The sequence below is a fragment of the Sus scrofa genome, chromosome 7 (genome assembly GCF_054392235.1).
Source record: "Sus scrofa isolate SSC_HxYL_T2T_F1_AM1 chromosome 7, Sscrofa_HxYL_maternal_Yorkshire_Landrace_v2.0, whole genome shotgun sequence".
NCBI classification, from domain to species: Eukaryota; Metazoa; Chordata; class Mammalia; order Artiodactyla; family Suidae; genus Sus; species Sus scrofa.
In genome coordinates, this window is record NC_139389.1 from 129042881 (window position 1) to 129060001 (window position 17121).

Sequence of the window (17121 nt, forward strand, 5' to 3'; positions counted from 1 at the left end):
ATTTCTTCTGCACACGTTTGGTGAGGTTAGGGGAACCCGGTCATGAGGTGAAAGATGAGTTCTGTTCCAAGTCTTCTCAGCGTGTGTGGGTGTGTTTCTCTGTCTCTTTCTCTCTCTTTGTGTGTGTGTGTGTATGTGTGAGGGAGAGATTCTCTCAGTGGATTCTGGCCACAGATTCTTGCCTGAGAATTCCACACCCATGAGATGTATGAATCTTGAGACCTCTTTTATTTTCTATTTTTTAGGGCCGCACCTGCAGCGTGTGGAAGTTCCCAGGCTAGGGGTCAAATCAGAGCTGTAGCTGCCAGCCTACGTCACAGCCACAGGAATGCAGGATTCGAGCTGCGTCTGTGACCTACACCACAGCTCATGGCAACACCAGATCCTTAATCCACTGAGTGAGGCCAGGGATCAAACAAACCCACGTCCTCATGGATATTAACTGGGTTCATTACCACTGAGCCACAATGGGAATTCCATCTTGAGACCTCTTTGCTGATAAATACTCATTGAGTGCTCCCTTTGTGCAAATGTTTCTGTTAAGGTCTCAGCAAGAAGCAGATAACACATTTGAAACAGGCTAATTTGAGGAGGGTTTATTTGCAGTGAGACTTTGGCCAAGATGTGGGCGTGGGAACCACGGGGATGGAGCAGTAATCTTGGCTCAGCAGCAGTCGTGGTGTTATCAGCTGCATGTCCCGGGCACCACGGGAAGAAGCTGTCACTGTAAGCTGGAAGGGAGAGCCGGGAGCAGTGGCCTTCAGCTGAGGGCACTAGCCGACCGGAGGTGACCTTGCCGACAAGGATCCAGGGGAATACTTGCCTTCAGTGACATTTCTCTTTCCCTCCAGTTCTCTGTGGGGTTCCCTGCTGGCCAAATCCACCAGAAGCCAGAGGCACAGGAACCAGCTCAGCTTCCTGGGGCCGCCGGCAGGCTGGAGGACCATCTGGAGCCGGTGAGAGTCCCTGGAGGGGCAAATGTGAGTCACCAGGCACATCGCCGCACTGTCCAAGGGGAAGTGTGATTCCACGTTTTGTGAGGACTGAAGTCATGCAATTTGGGGGGGGGGGTCCACTTTAAGAAAATCGTACAAAAGTACCTTACCTTGGCAAACAACACCCCCCTCCCTCTAAAACTCCCTCTAACAGAAGGCTTTGGAAGAGACCTTGCTTAAGCTTCTCTAGTTTCTCTGTAAAGCTCCCTCTGCCTATGGCTTTGGTGATTTTGACCTAGAACAGTATCCTGGTCCAAGATAAGCTCACAGTCTCATGGGTGATGGAGGCAGAGACAATTGATTATAATTATAAAGCAAAAGCAAACTGTGGCATAAGGGAATTACCGATGGAATACTACAGAAGGTTAGGTAGGCATTGAAATAGGTTCGACAGACAGGTGGAATTTAGAGTCATGGCTAGGAGCGGACAGAATTATATTTATACTGTCTACTCTTTATTGAGCATCTACTACATAAAAAGGACTGTCTCGAGACTATCTCCTTTAGTCCTGACAGAAACAGGAAACTGAGACTCATAGAGGTTAAGTAATCTAGGTTATAAAGATACAGAGTGGAAGAGCAAGGATTTGATCTGCAAGCTGTTTGCTTCCAGAGCCAGAACATGGTATACAGAGCCAGGCTGCTGTGGGAGGAGCCTGCAGTGTGTGGATCCTCAGGTGGAAAAACGCAAACGCCAGTAGTCAGAGGAGGAACTGGGCCAAACCGGAACATAGGGCTGCTTTTACGTCCAACTCTTTGTCAACACATTTATTTATTTGCTTCTCTGTGACATTTATTTTTAAAAATATTTTATTAGAGTTGTCTTACAATGTTGTGTTAGGTGTATAGCAAAGTGAATCAGTCATACATGTAAATATACCTTTTCTTTTTTCCCCATATAGGTGATTCCTGTGGTATACAATAAATTGTGAGAATGTGTGCGATACTTACACTCCCAATTCTTCCCTCTGCCCAACCGTACACATACGGTAATCTTAAGGTTGAATTTTTTTTTTTTAACCAACATATTGGTTAAAAAAGCTACTGAGAATACTGGCAATATTTATTTCAGTTCTTAAGGCATTGCCAGGTACAGCATTCAACCAGAAAGATGGACTTAGAGGCGCTATACCACATTTCCCAGGTGCCCACGGGGCAAGAGGGACCGAGATCTTGCTTTGCCCGTAAAACACTACACTTCCCAGCATGCACTGGGTGCGCCGGTCCGCGGCTCCCGCCATGCCCGCGGAGGCGGAGAAGGCCGGCATAGGCTCCGCCCCGCTCGCGCGTTCCCACTCGCCCCGCCTCTCCCGCTCACCCGAGCCAATGAGAAGGCTCCATACTGCGGAGTGTGACGGGGCCGGCGCCTCAACTGAGTTGCAAGTCGGCGAAAGCGGCGGGAAGTTCGTACTGGGCAGAAGGCGACCGGTCTGCGGTTCCGGGTAGGGTAGCCGCGCGCGGAGCTGAGCAAGAGTGCCGGCGCCGAGCGGGGGCCGCGGAGAGGCTGTCGGCGGCCGGGCCGGCGCGGGGCGGCAGGGCAGCCGGGACCTCGGGAGGCGCCGGCGTCCTCTCTCGCCGGGTTTCCCTCAGGCCCCGCTGCGGCCCCGGGCTCCCTGCACCGGCCGGGCGGGTCCCCAAGTCTCCGTTGCCGGTTCTGAACGGCGTGTAGGCGGGTCAGACTTGCAGGGCATCCTGGGCGCTCAGGCCGGGTCTGGGAGATGGCTTCTGTAGGCCAGATTGGATCAGCGGCGTCCCTCCGCCGTCTTGGAACTCACGTTCTGCAGGGGAAGCAGAATAGAAGCCAAACTGACCATTTGCAGAAGCGAGGAGCTCTCTGAAAACGGGGACAGGCGTCTGTGGGCGGGAGTGATGGGCGGGGGTGGGGTGAGGAGGGCATCTCGGGAGGCGACGTTGGCCTGGAGACCTGAGATAGGGGCAGGAGCCTGCTCGCCCGGGGCTGGCGTTCCAGGCCTGGGCACCTTTCTTAGCTGTCAAGGTCCGGCTGAGGCCCGGTGAGAGCGGCCCTTGCGGCAGGTTCAAGGCGTTCGAGCTCCGGTGGCGGAATTTTACAAGGGATTTTCGCGTGCCCCTGACAGCTGTCCTTTGTCCCGTCTTCGTAGCTGCAGGGTGGCACCTTTTGCTGATGCTGCTGTATTCGCGGGCGACAGATAGTTTTTCCTACCGTCGGAATAATTTTTGGCTCTGGTCTCAAAACTCTTAGGTGCTTTATTTAAATTCGACAAACGCACCAGGGTTTCCGGGTTGAGAGGGAAAGGAGGTAGACCCTAGGTTTCAGTTAAGTCCACCCATTTTTTAACTTTTCTATCAAGTCACCCCTCCCCCCGTTTTTTTTTTTTTTTTTTTTTCTTCTTGCTATGTGTTGACTCGTCCTTTCCCTCCCCCATCTCTCCTTGAAACAGTTTGGAGATACCAATTTTGCTCTTGGGAAGGTGGTGGTTTTAAGAAACTGTTGAAGGGCCTCATTAATTATTATTTTTTTCTTTTCTTTTTTTTTTTCAACTAGAATTGCCCATCCGTTAAGCTGAAATTTACAAGATTAAAAGAAAATGTATGGCAGCATTATTTTTAAGCGTTCAGAATAAAGGCATCTTGCTTTTCATGACTTTCGAAGTGTGATGCTTTTGGGGAGGATTTAATGTACACTTTTAAAGTAGTTTCAGAGGGAGGCAAGGGTTTTTTGTATGATCATCTTATTCAGGTTATGTCTATGCTGTCCAAAATGGCATATAGTAATTGGAATTACATTTACAGGTAGTTAAGGTCAGGGTCATCCTCTGATATAGCAAGTTGTCACTTAACACTGGCTGTCTCTGCCGAAGCCACCGTGGGTGCTGTTCTCTGTGCATCTCAGCGTTGCTGATCAGATTCTGGGTTAATGTAGTAACAACTTGAATTTGATGGCAGTAACTTGTGTTCAGCATTACTGTCCATTTAGTGCTGCTATCTACGACAGATGAGATTTAGAGTGTAAGGGCTTCTTAATGTTCAGTGCTGCAGAAATTGTGAGAGGATATTTGGTCAACAAATGAGAAAGCGGAGAAATGTGTCAAGCACAGAACCTGACATACAGTAAGTTCGTAAGTGCCCAGGAAATGGTTATATGGAAAGCTTATGCCGAGTCTTATTCCAGGATGCAAATGTATATTTTACAAATAACAGTCGTGCATTCAAAATGTTGACAGACCCTAAAATTAACTTTCTTAAATAGGCCAGCTTTTTTTTTTTAAATTGAGAACTAATGTGAAGTAATAATAAATAGGTAAGTGAAAGTCCCAGATGTCTAGGAAAGAAAAAAGATTTTTCTTGGACAGCTGTATGTATGTTTTTCCTTAAAGCCATCCCTAGTAAGTTATGATGTGCTATAAGAAGAATTTTGATTTAAAAAGTAGAACTTTGAAAGTATTTTTGATTTGATAAATAGAACTTACTGGAAATGGGGCAGAACTTAAACATTTACCTTATATATAACAAGTGAGGAAGGATGGTTCCTAGATTTACGCGAACAGTGCACATGCCGATATCTCCATGTAGCGGGCAGGAACCCAAGGGAAGTTCAGTGCTGCCTCTTTGTGTGCGGTGCTGAGGCTTTCGTGGAAATTGGTCTTGATGGGTTGTGAGAATGGAAGGGTAACTGGATAGGACTGGAGAATATATTTCAGACTGGTAGGATATTTTGCAAGCTTGTCTGGGTTATTTTTCAGAGGGAGCAGCAGTGGACTCACATAATCACCAGATGTCTATGTCGGGAACCGTGCTGGGTGCAGAGTCTGTTCTTGCCATTGTAGTGTTTTGTTGAAGCAAGATTTCTTTTACACTGATAGAGGTCATTTCTTGTCGGCTTTGGCTACTTAGCACCCAGCACACAAGTAGTCAACTGTGTCTGGCACATTTGAAAAACTACACTCTTAGTGATAACATGGAATTTTTAGTAAGGGTGTACGATTAATTTAGAAAGGTGATAGCATCCTGACAAAGCATTTAGCTAGGTGGTGGAACCAAGATGTTTTTACTCCGGGATAGGTTTGGCCCTTTCGACCAATGTTCCTGTGAGTATTTCTTACTTGCCGTTATAACGATGTAAGGAGGATCTTGCCCTTTAACATCTTCCGCCCTCACCTTCTGAAGGACACTTAAGTACCTCTCATTCTGCGATCGATCGTTCTGCGATCGATCGTTGCTTTGAAGTAATTTCATTCACTCGCCCAGTTATTCCTGCTCCGTCTCTCCCAGTGTCGTCTTAAATCTTTACATTCAAACTCAAGCACATTCTACTCTTCTTTTCTGGATGGCGTATGGGCAACACTTGAAGAAAAACTCTAGAGAGCCTGGGGAGGTGTGAAGTCTGCCCTTCTCCCCATAATCAGAGTTTGGTTTTTAACATTCACCAATAAATGCTAATGACAAGAAACTGCTTTTAGTAACATTAGTCAGTAAATTTATTAAGAATTTCATTAAGATTTCCCCTTGTGGCTCAGTGATTAACGAACCTGACTAGCATCCATGAGTATGTGGGTTTGATCCCTGGCCTTGCTCAGTGGGTTAAGAATCTGGCGCTGCCGTGAGCTGTGGTGTAGATCACAGATGTGGCTTGGATCCCGCATTGCTGTGGCTGTGGTGTAGGCCAGCAGCTACAGCTCTGATTCTACCACTAGCCTGGGAACCTCCACATGTCTTGGGTGTGTGTGGCCCTAAAAAAACAAAAAGACGACAACAACAAAAAAACATTTTTAGCTGCAGCATTTTTGTTAACTTGGTTTGAATTGTATAATGTATTTAGTCTTTGTGTAGGTACGTGGATTTTGATGATTCTTGGCAGCAACTCCTATCTCTCTGTAGGTCTCTGGCCCATAGGATAGGAACTGGTACTTTCAGATTTGAAAATTAGATAGATGCCATTCACACTGGCAGATACTTAGGGTGAATGTTAAACCTATACTCACACTAAAATGTTTATCAAGAAGCCGCATATATTAAGCGGGAGGATACACTAGATAGAAGTTGCAAGGTTATTAATTTGAGATTTGGGAATGTTCTGTCATATACTTTTTAAGCAAATTTGTATACTTTTTTGGAAGGACTCAGTTGTCTTACAGAGCTCAATGTCCAGAACATCCGGAGCGATATAGTTGGTCCTGCAAGTGACTGAATGAGAACAGGAAAGCCACTGGGAACAGGGCAGTACCATCCCACTCTTTTTACAGCCCTATAGCTTCTTTCTATGTGTTTATGTCACTTTCTCTCTGCAGGTAGGCCGTCTTGCTGCTGTTTACATTTGGGGCAGATATGTCTGTTCCAAGAACCCCAAGGAGACTCCATTATCTAATTGTCATTTCTATTTGAAATTTTAAAAAAGTCACGAAGTTGGACATTTTATAGCTAACTACAGCGTTATTTCAGATAATTGCCTTTTTCAAAATTTTTTTTTTAACCAAGTAGCAGCTGAACAAATGCCATTATTTGATGATATTACAAATGTTTTGGGATCACACTGTGTGTTAAGAAGTGCTGTTAAGGAGTTCCTTTTGCAGCTTAGCGGATTAAGAACCTGACTGGTATCCTTGAGGATGCGGGTTTGATTCTTCAGCCTTGCTCAGTGCGTCAAGGATCTGGCAGTTGCAGCTCCAGTTCAACCCCTTTCCATATGCTGCAGGTCGGGGGGGGGGGGGGGGGGGGGAAGAAGTGCTGTTAAACCTTTAGTCTTCAGAGACTGTCTGGAACAGAAAAACAAACTTGCTGTTTCTGTTGGCTGTGTTGTTTTTGTTCCACTTCTAATTGCAGCTTATTGTAATACAGCAATATACATATTAATCAGCATATTATAATCATTAAGATACGTATTAATGATAAATTCTGTTTGATGTATTAAGAAAAAAATCTATTATTTGGGAATCAGGAAGAAAATTTTAAAAGTTAATTTTTTGATAAAATTGAGGTCAGGTTACAGCATTTAAGAGGCTTACTCTTCCTGGCATTACAGACTTTTAGAAACTATTGTAGAAATTGTGACTTTCAAATTTCTATTACCTCACGTGTTGCTGGTAGGAATGTAAACTGGCACAGCCACTCTGGGAATTAGTTTGGCAGATTCTTAAAAAGTTAAACATACACTGAACATATGACCCAGCAGCTGCACTCCTGGGCATTTATCCTTGAAAAATTAAAACTTATGTTCAAAGACCCGTATGTGAATGTTCCTGGTGGCTTTGTTTGTAACAGCCAAAACCTAGAGACAGCTCTGCATCCTCCAGTGGGTAAATGGTCAAATAAAATGTGGTATAGCTGTGTGACGGAGCACCATTCAGAGCGAAAAGGCACAAACTGGAGACCCAAGCAGCAGTTTGGATGGAGCTGAAGGGCACAGTACTGAGTGAAAAAAGCCAATCTCAAAAAGTCATGTGATGAGGATTGAGGAATGAGGATTCCATCATGTAGCATTCCCAAAATGATCATGGAAATGGAGAAGGGACCAGTTTTGCCGGGGTGACGGCTGGGGCTGTGGTGTGGCTTTAGAGGAGTAGCAAGAGGGAGTTTCTTTGGATTGAACAGTCTATATCCTAATTATTGTGGTGGTTGTAAGATACCCATGATGAAATGTCTCACAACCATACATGCACACACACACACACACACACATACAGAATGTAAAAACTGAAATTTGGGTAAGTACATTAATTATAATGCTGTATGAATGTCAATTCCCTAGTTTTCTTTTTTTGCTTTTTTTTGGCCTTGCCTGTGGCGTGCAGAAGTTCCCAGATAAGGGATCAAACTCGTGCTACAGCAGTGACAGCATTGGATCCTTAATCCTCTGAGCCACCAGGGAACTACCTTCAGTTTCCTAGTTTTGATCATTGTATTATGCTCATCCATTGTATGTTCCTACCACATTTATTCACCCCCTGAGGGACGTGTGAGTTACCTAGTTTTTGGCTGCTACAAAAAAGCTTTCATGAACACTCATGTACAGGTTTTAGCGAGAATATAAATTTTCATTTGTCTAGGATAAATACTCAAGTGCACCTGTTGGGTTGTAGAGTTAAGTGTGTATTTAACCTGTGAAGAAATTGCAAACCTTCCCAGAGCTGTACCATTTTACACTCCTACCATCACCCCATGAGATGGATTTCTCCACACCTTTATCAGAATTTGGTGTTAGCAGTATTTTTTTGTTAGCCGTTTTAATAGGTGTGTATGGGTATTTCCTAATGGCTTTCATGGGCATTTCCCTGATAGCTAATGATGTTGACCATCTTTACACAGGCTTATTTGCCATTCGAAGGCAGACGGAGCTTACCCAAAATGTGCCACTAAGGCATGCTCACAACAGTGAAGATGTAAAAGACTCGAGCTTTTTATCTCCCCCTCAATTGCGTTCTTGTCTTATCTGTTTTAGTTCATCTTATGTCCTATGAGTTACCCTTGTCCCCCTTGAAGTCCCAGGCCCCTGTCCCATTCCTTTGCTCAGGGTGGCATATAAGCCTCAACTGCCCGCCTTGCCCTTGGGTCCTGTATTTTTATGGAGGTGTAATTAAAATTGTTTTTCTCCTGTTAATCTGTCATGTCAATTAATACACCAGCCAAAAGAATCTGCAGGATAGAAGAAATTTTTTTTCTCTCCTACACATGCATATTTTATATGGTGATTTGTCTGTTCAAATCTTTTGCCCATTTTCTAAGTTGTTTGTTTTCTTACTGTTGAATTTAGAGTGTGCTTATATTCTGCCTATAAGTCCTTTGCCAGATATGTGATTTGTAAATATACTCTCTGTCTGTGGCTTGTCTTTTCATTCTCTTACAGTGTCTTCTGCCGCACAAAAGGTTTTAATTTTGATGAAGTCCAACTTGTCAATGTATGGATCGTTTTTGGTGTCGGGCACGTCTCAGACTTCTTTGCCAAACTCTAGGTCAGGTAGATGTTCCAAGTTTTCTTTTATAACTGTTTTATGATTTTATGCCTTACATTTAGGTCTATTTTGGGTTGATTTTTGCAGAGGGTGTGATGTTTAGGTCTTAGGTTTTAGTTCTTTCTTTTTTTTTTTCCCCCTTTTCGTTTGTTTATGGATGTTCTGCTGTTCTAAGACCATTTATTGAACTGCATACAAAATGAAGATAGGAGGAAATGAGTAAGCAATTAAGTGTTGTTGTGGTCCATTCACATGGGTTGGAAAAAGAATTTTCCAGCATAGCAAGGTGAAAGGATACAAGAGTTTAATGAGATAAGAAATGCTGCTAGCGCAGTGGGACAACTGATAATCAGGGGGAGCCGAAAATTAATACAGATTTATGACGATACGGCATGGCTTGAGTCTTGAAAAAAGTGTGTATAGATTTGAGAGGAAGGGGAAACATTTTAGAGAATAGTGTGAACAGAGTTAGGTCTTAGAGAAAGTAATGAGAACTGGCTGTTTGGGGGAGTCATGGAATGAAGGCGAGGAGGGAAGTCAAGGGAGGATAGTTGAGTATAGAAAACTCCAGGCTCGTTGATGATCAGTGTCATTGGCTACTAGAAGGTACTGTAGTTTTTGAGCAGGAGAATGATACGGTAGAAATGGTGTTCAAGGGAAGTTTTACGGCCACGCGTGGCAACGAGAGGTTGGTGGGAAGCACAGGTTGTAGCCATGACCCGTCATTTGACTTCGCTTGTTTGTCTTTACACATGTCTACCAGAAAGCCATAACAGCGACGTCCCTTTATGGCAATAAGTTGTTTGTATTTCCTAGAAGAATAGTAGATTTCAGGCTTTTGTCGCTGCCGTCAGGGGTGAATATGGAGAACTCACCTGGACTTTTGTAGCCCTTCAGATCAATGCTGCTTTTAGTAAGTGGTACCTGTGGGAAGAAGAGTAGTTTCTGTTGGCTCATGTTGACGTGGATGACATTTCTGATCAGGCCTAAGAAGGGTTCAAGGAGTGAGCAGTTGAAATGATAAAAACATAAAGCGTTGATAAATTAGTCCAATGAGGAGAAGTTAATGGAATCACTTTTATTTATCATGGCTAAGAGGAGGCTCAGGGGTTGTTTAATCAGTATGTCCTGGTACTTGTGTATGAAGAACTACATGGAGAATGATGACGACCAGCTGTTCTTCACAGTCACCGAGGACCGAACAAGGACACACGGCTCGAATTGCAGCTCTTGGGTTGTAGTCCGAGGGAAGAATTTCCAGGCAGTAAGAACAGCAGATACCTCATGCCGGGGATGCAGAGGGTCTTCAAGGTAGACTAGGAACCTAAACGTAGTTTGGGGACATTGTGCTTATGTAGTCAGAGGATGTGACCGGTGAGAGCCCCTGAGTCCTAATTAATCAATTCGTGACCCAAAATACTCAGTTTCTGTCTTCTTCACACCCACTTCCCTTCTTGGTTTCTTTCGCCAAGCAGATTATATTTTTCTGCTCACCTGTGTGTATCTCATTTGGCTTCTGCCTTCTTTTGTACATTTAAACGATTATCTTGGATATAGGGTAGACCCATTTAAAAAACAGCCACTCAACAAAAAGAACTTTTTTTAATGTCGAACTAGAAAATATCCATGCTTTTCAACTTTTTAATTTAGGACATGGAAAGGTCCTAAATTTTTTTTTTTATAAAACATTCGTGGTGACTTGTTGAGCAGAGGATTTTCCTGTATAAGAGATTACCGTGACATATATTAATGAAAGATTGGCAGCGTGAAAAGCTTTAGTGTAGTCACTTATTTGTCTTCAAAGTACCTTTTCTGTTTGATTTAATTTCTTTAGTCTGATTCTTTTCTACAAGTCTAGGTCTTTTTTCCACTGAAGTGTTGAGATTGACCAAGAATATTCCACTTGTGATTGCAACCCTTCAGTATTACCACGGAGAATTTTTCTTTTTCTGCAGAAGAGCAAGCTCTTCCAGTGCTATGCAAGCTGCCCATTTACAACTATCATTGCTTGGCACCTATGCCCTAGTGACAGTTTGACCAACATGTGAGCAGGCACACTGCCATCCTGACAGATGGGCGTGCGCAGAGGCAGCCAAGAAACCATGTATCTGCATCTAGTGTGTTTGTTAAGGGCAGGATTCCCAGTCGGGGATGTTCAAACGTCTGTCCATCCCGAGCTCTCACGCCTGTGGATAAAGGGATGTCATCATTAATCTCAGCTTCTGACCAAGATTCCACGGGTATGTAGAGCTTCTTGGCTCTTACGGAAGTGGGCAACTGGGGACAATCAGGATAATTGTTCGCGCCTTCATCACAGGACTACTTCAGATAATCCCGTCCTCTTTCTCCCAGCCAGCTAGGTTTGCAGTGACTACAGACCTGTTCAGACGTTGTCCCGATACTTCTAGAGAATGTGCTGTTTCATTTGTTTTCTGGAGTACAGAAGCTTTGAAGTCATTAGTCTTTTTGGTTTGGACAGTGATATGCATTACTGGAGTTAGATAGATCTGAGCTCAAAGATGGACTGCTGTGTGACATTAGGGCAACCTAGTTTTACCATCAAATTCAGGTAAAATAATAGCTATTTTTTAGGGTCATTGTGAGAATTACCTGTGAAACATGAGCAGTGACTCCCCTGGTATACTTACTCTCTGGCCCAGTGTAAGTGTTCAGTGAGTGTTTATCATCATCACTGTAATGTACCCCAGGGTATTTCTCTCTGGAGAGTTATCTGAAATGGATAATCCTGTTCCCACGCATTCTTTAAAGTCCGCATTGGATAGATGTTATCACATTATGTGGTTTATAATTAAATGCCTCCAGTGATGGGGAGCTCACTGCCTCTAGAACAGGGTTTTTCTTTTCTGTTTTAATGATTTTTATTTTTTCTGTTATAGTTGGTTTACAGTGTTCTGTCAATTTCTGCTGTATATATGTATGACTCAGTCATGTGTGTATATATAGATATATATATATTATTTTTCTCTCATTATCCTCCATCATGTTTATCGCAAGTGACTAGATAGTTCCCAGTGCTATACAGCAGGATCTCATTGCTTATCCACTCCAAATGCAATAGTTTACATCTATTAACCCCAGACTCCCAGTCCATCCCACTCCTTCCACGTCCCCCTCGGCAACCACAAGTCTGTTCTCCATGTGCGTGAGTTTCTTTTCTGTGGAAAGGTTCGTTTGTGCCGTATATTAGATGTCGTATGATATCACAGAAGATATCATAACATGGTATTTGGCTTTCTCTTTCTGACTTACTTCACTTAGTATGAGAGTCTCTGTTTCCATCCATGTTGCTGCAGATGGCATCATTTTGTTCTTTTTTACGGTGGAGTAGCATTCCATTGTGTGTGTGCGTGTGTGTATGTGTGTGTGTGTATCACATCTTCTTAATCCATGCATCTGTTAATGGACATTAAGGTTGTTTCCATGTCTTGGCTGTTGTGAATAGTGCTGCAGTGGACATATAGGTGCATGCATCTTTTTCAAGGAAAGTTTTGTCTGGATATATGCCCAAGAGTGGGATTGCTGGGTCATATGGTAGTTCTATGTATAGTTTTCTGAGGTACCTCCATACTGTTTTCCATAGTGGTTGTACCAGTTTGCATTCCCACTAACAGTGTAGGAGGGTACCCTTTTCTCCACACCCTCTCCAGCACTTGCTATTTGTTGACTTGTTAATGATGGCCATTCTGACAGGTGTGAGGTAGTACCTCACAGTAGTTTTGATTTGCATTTCTCTAATAATTAGTGATGTTGAGCATTTTTTCATGTACCTGTTGGCCATCTGTATATCTTCTTTGGAGATGTCTATTCAGGTCTTTTGCCCATTTTTCAATTGGGTTGGTTCTTTTGCTGTCGAGTTGTATAAGTTGTTTGTATATTTGAGAGGTTAAGCCCTTTAGAATAGGGTTTTTCAACCATAGGACTGGTGACCTTTATTTTATTTTATTTTTATTTTTTAAATGATTTTTATTTTTTCCGTTATAGTTGGTTTACAGTGTTCTGTCAATTTCTACTTTCAGCAAAGTGACCCAGTCATATATATATATATATATTTTTTTTCTTTTTCTCACATTATTCTCCATCATGTTCCATCGCAAGTGACTAGATATATTTCCTTGTGCTATCCAGCAGGATCTCTTTCTTATCTACTCTGGTGACGTTTTAGATGAGTTGTTCTTTGTTGTAGGGGGTTGTTCTCTGAATTGTTGGGTGTTCAGCATTTCTGACCAGGGGGGCAAAATTGTCCCAACTTAAGAATCACTACTCTATCCTGTTTTTAATCAAGCCTTGCCTTTTAGAACGTTCTTTCATGTCTTGAGTGGAAGTCTGCTTTCTTATTTCTCCCACCCAATCCTGTCTTTTAGAGATATGTGGAAAAACTTAAAAATCCTGTTCTGCATAACCTTCTTTCAAACACTCAAAGTTGGTCATCAGTTCTTCTCAGTCTTTTTTTTTTTTTTTTTGGGCTTTTAGGGCTGCACCTGAGGCATATGGAAGTTCCCAGGCTAGGGGTCCAATTGGAGCTACAGCTGCTGGCCTGCATCACAGGCACACCAACGCAGGATCCAAGTTGCGTCTTCGACCTACACCACAGCTCACCAATGCAATGCCAAATCCTTAACCCACTAAGCAAGGCCAGGGATCAAACGTGCAACCTCATGATCGAACGTGTAAGCCTAGTCGGATTCGTTTCCACTGCGCCACGATGGGGACGCCTCTCTCAGTCTTTATGAGGTGAAATATCTCCATCTAGTTCATTACCTGTTCCTTACAAGACATGATTTCATGTCCCTTCACCATAGTGGTGACTTTCCTTTGACCTAATTCCATTTTTAAATTATAGTGCTTAAAATTGAATGCAGTATTCCAGGCAGGGCTTGATAAGTAAAAAACAGAGTTGCATCTCTTGTTTTGGATACAAATCACTTTTCTTCCATTAGGGTAGGAAAGAACATTACCCTTTTTCTTCTACATACTAAATTTTCATTATCAGCTATATCCTTTTGATGACCAACATTATACTTTGAACCTCAAGTTGAATAAAAACCCCTAGATTTGGTTAAGCCATATGTTCTTCATCTTGTTTTTATGCATTAGTTTTGGGGTCCAAGCATGGAACTTAACATTTATCCTGTTAAATGGTCAGCTCTAAAGTTTCTAGGTTAAAAGAACAAGTAGGTGATGATGATGCTGTCAACTGAGCTTGAAAATCCTGGAGGAAGGAGCGGGGAGTGTGGGCCCATGAGCACGAGTGTGAGAAGGGAATTGGGGATGGAAGCCTGGGAAATCCCAGTGGTCAGAGGCTGCTGGGCGCAAAGGAGACCACGAAGGCGTGGGTAGAAAGGTGGCATGGGAGGAGTGTCTCAGAAGCTGGGGTGACTGTGCGTTAAGTACCGGGGTAGATACTTGTATACAAAAAGAATAGGACGTGATCTCTGCTTTCTGCTCTTGTTTTTATTTGTCCCATGGTTTAACTGTTGAGTTAATGGCATTACTTCGTCAGTTATGCCCAAAAACCTAGAGGCATTCTTTATTTTGCCTTCATACCCTTACATGTGTCAGGTTACCAAGTTCTCCTGGTAAAATACATACTGGAAAGAGTGTGTAAGTCTTAAGCAGCTGGCTCAATGATTTTCTTTCTTCTTTTTTAACGTGGTGAGCACACTATGATCACCACCGCCAGGATCAAGACATTTGCTATTCTGGCACTTGAGAAACCTCTGTTGGGCCCCTTTCTAGTAATTGTTCCCACCTCAGGTAACCGCTATTCTGCCGTCTGTAACAACAGCCAAGTTTTTCCTGGTTTTGAATTCCTGCGCAGATGGATTATACCCTGGGTACTCCTTTTAACTTGGCTTCTTTTATTCAGCATTGTATTTTGAGATTCTTCTGTGTTGTTGCATATAGTATGTTGTGTTTTTTGTAGTTTGGGTTATCTCTTACTGCGTAACGTACTAGTTTTGGTTATTGATTACCACATAGCACACCACTCCAAACTTAGTGGGGTAAAACACCGCCATATTATTATGCTTGTAGATTCTCTGGGTGGGACTTTGGTGAGGAGAGTGTGCCCTCTTCTGCGGTGGCTGGGGTCTAGAGTCATTTAGGCATTCCCTTCCTCCCATGGATGGCACCTGGGCCAGCATGTCTTGAAGACCAGGATCATCTGGGGTTACTGAACAGAGCACCTTCCTTTTTTATCTTCCCAGTGGTATGTCTAGAACAGTTTCAGTGGAGGCAGAAACTTTGACTTGAAACTTGCTTTGCCTCTTTGCAACTTTTGATTCCCTGGTGGGCTGTTAAGATGGTGTTCAGACACTGCTGCTGAAAAAGGCTGAATGGGGTTGACGATCACATGTGGCCAGAGGAAGGTTAGTGTCAGTCTCTGGAAGCAGAGACTCCTTCGAGGAGGAGAGGAGGCTTAGGAAATGTCTGGGGAGCATGGTCTCTCTGGTATTTCCTAACATCTCAATTTAGAGATGAGCTCCTGCCTCCTCATCCAGGCCCTTGTAACAGGGTTCCAAGCTTAAATTGGACATTGCCTGTGCAGGGGCTTAGGTTGGTATTTTCTTCAGTGCATGTGCATCCTCTTCTGTTTTGGGGCTAATTTTTATCACCTTATCGCGAGCGTAGTGGTTCCTATAAGGGTGACTATGTCCTGGTTGCAGATTCTCCACGAGGCCTTGACTCTTCACAGCAGGTTGGCTGGTCCCAGTGGGTTTCCTGAGAGTGACTTGTCCTTAGAAGTCAGAGAGCAGCACTTCCACTGAACTCTGGGGGTTGAAATAGACACAGACTTGCCTAGATTCAAGGGGAGGGAATTAGACCCCGTATCTTCATGGAACGTATGTCAAGAAGTTTGTGACCATTTTAAAAAACCACCACAAATTATATACCACAATTTATCCATTCTCCTGTAGGTGAGTATTTGAGTAGTTTCTCCTTAGGAGCAGTTATGAGTAGTGCTGCTGTAATCATTCTTGTTCGTGTCTCTTGGTGTACACACACACACACACACACACACACACACACACATTCATTTTAGGGGAGTAGAGCTCTAAGAGTAAAGTTGCTGCTCATAGATCATGTGTATCTTTAGCTTTAATAGGTAAATACAAACAGTTTTCCAAAGTGGTTGTATCAGTTCATATTCCTACTGGCAAAGTATGAGAATTCCTGTTACTCTGCAGCCTCACCTCCACTTAGAACTGTCATTTGAACATTAAACATTTCTTTTTCATCCATTCTGTGGTTGTGTTGACAATCTCAGTGTGGTGTAATTGGCACTTCCCTGATAACTAGTGATTTGAACATCTTTTCATATGCTATTAGCCTTTTAGTTAGCCTGTGTTATGAAGTGCTTAGGCACCTCTTTTGCCCATTTTTGACAAATTGGTTGGTTTGTCTTTTTCTTATTGAAATGTTGGAGTTTTTATATGTTCTGGATATGAATCTTCTGTTGAGTATATGAATTGTGAAAATCTCTTCCCACCCTGTGGTTTGCCATTTCACTCTTCTAATGTGGTCTTTTGTTGAACTGAAATTCTAAATTTTAGTCAGTTCCACTTTACCAAGCTTTTCCTTCATGGCTAGTGTTCTTTGTATCTTGTTTAAGAAGTTTTTGCTACCCTGTGGTCACGAAGATGTTTCCTTATGGTATCTGCAAGAAGTTTTATTCTCTAGTCCCTCACATTTACGTCGCAGTCTCCAGGAGTTGGGTTTTGTGTGTTGTGAGGTAAGGGTAAAGGTTCCTTTTTTCCCCTCTGTGCTCTTCTGTGCAAGCAATAGCAGGTTGTGTTGGGTCAGGTCAACACAAGCCTGGGAGTTAGGGTTCCTGTGTTCTCAGCCCTCATCTACCTCTAATGTACCCTCTGAACGTGAGCATGTTATTAAACACTCTGGCCTCAGCTTCACCTGTAAAACGAAGGATTTGAATGAAATGTTTTCTGATTTTCTTTTTAAAATTTGTATGTATGTATGTATTTTATAGCCGCACCTAACTCCAATACAGCTATTGTTCCTTCCTTTGTCATTTCTTGAGATCACATTTCCCCTCTCATTAACCTTTGTTAAAAAAAAAAAAAAGCTTTATTGAGGTATAGTTCATTTGTCATACAGTTCGCTCATTTAAAGGGAGTTGTTCAGTGGTTTTTAGAATATTCACAGGATGGCAACCATCACCA

General features: G+C 43.0%; 2 protein-coding genes across 17 annotated transcripts in view; one reads left to right on the plus strand and one right to left on the minus strand.

Annotated features, from left to right (window-relative positions):
- Positions 1-718: 718 nt before the first annotated feature.
- Positions 719-4529, minus strand: LOC146401910 (uncharacterized). The gene is made up of 4 exons (XM_084970576.1): positions 4515-4529; positions 2920-3173; positions 2314-2758; positions 719-966 (listed from the first exon to the last, which is right to left on the minus strand). Exons 1-4 carry the CDS (start codon positions 4527-4529, stop codon positions 826-828), a joined length of 855 nt encoding a protein of 284 aa, XP_084826702.1. The 3' UTR covers positions 719-825.
- Positions 2370-17121, plus strand: part of VRK1 (VRK serine/threonine kinase 1) — an 82456-nt gene continuing 67704 nt past the window's right edge. For 6 of the 16 annotated variants that reach the window (XR_014809025.1, XR_014809026.1, XM_084966438.1 and 3 more), the window contains exons 1-2: positions 2370-2437; positions 8815-8925. Coding sequence is in view for 7 of the 16 variants with exons in the window: in XM_084966438.1 (XP_084822564.1) it covers positions 8847-8925 (79 nt within the window). In the remaining 9 variants the exon portion in view is untranslated. 16 annotated transcript variants of the gene reach the window in all.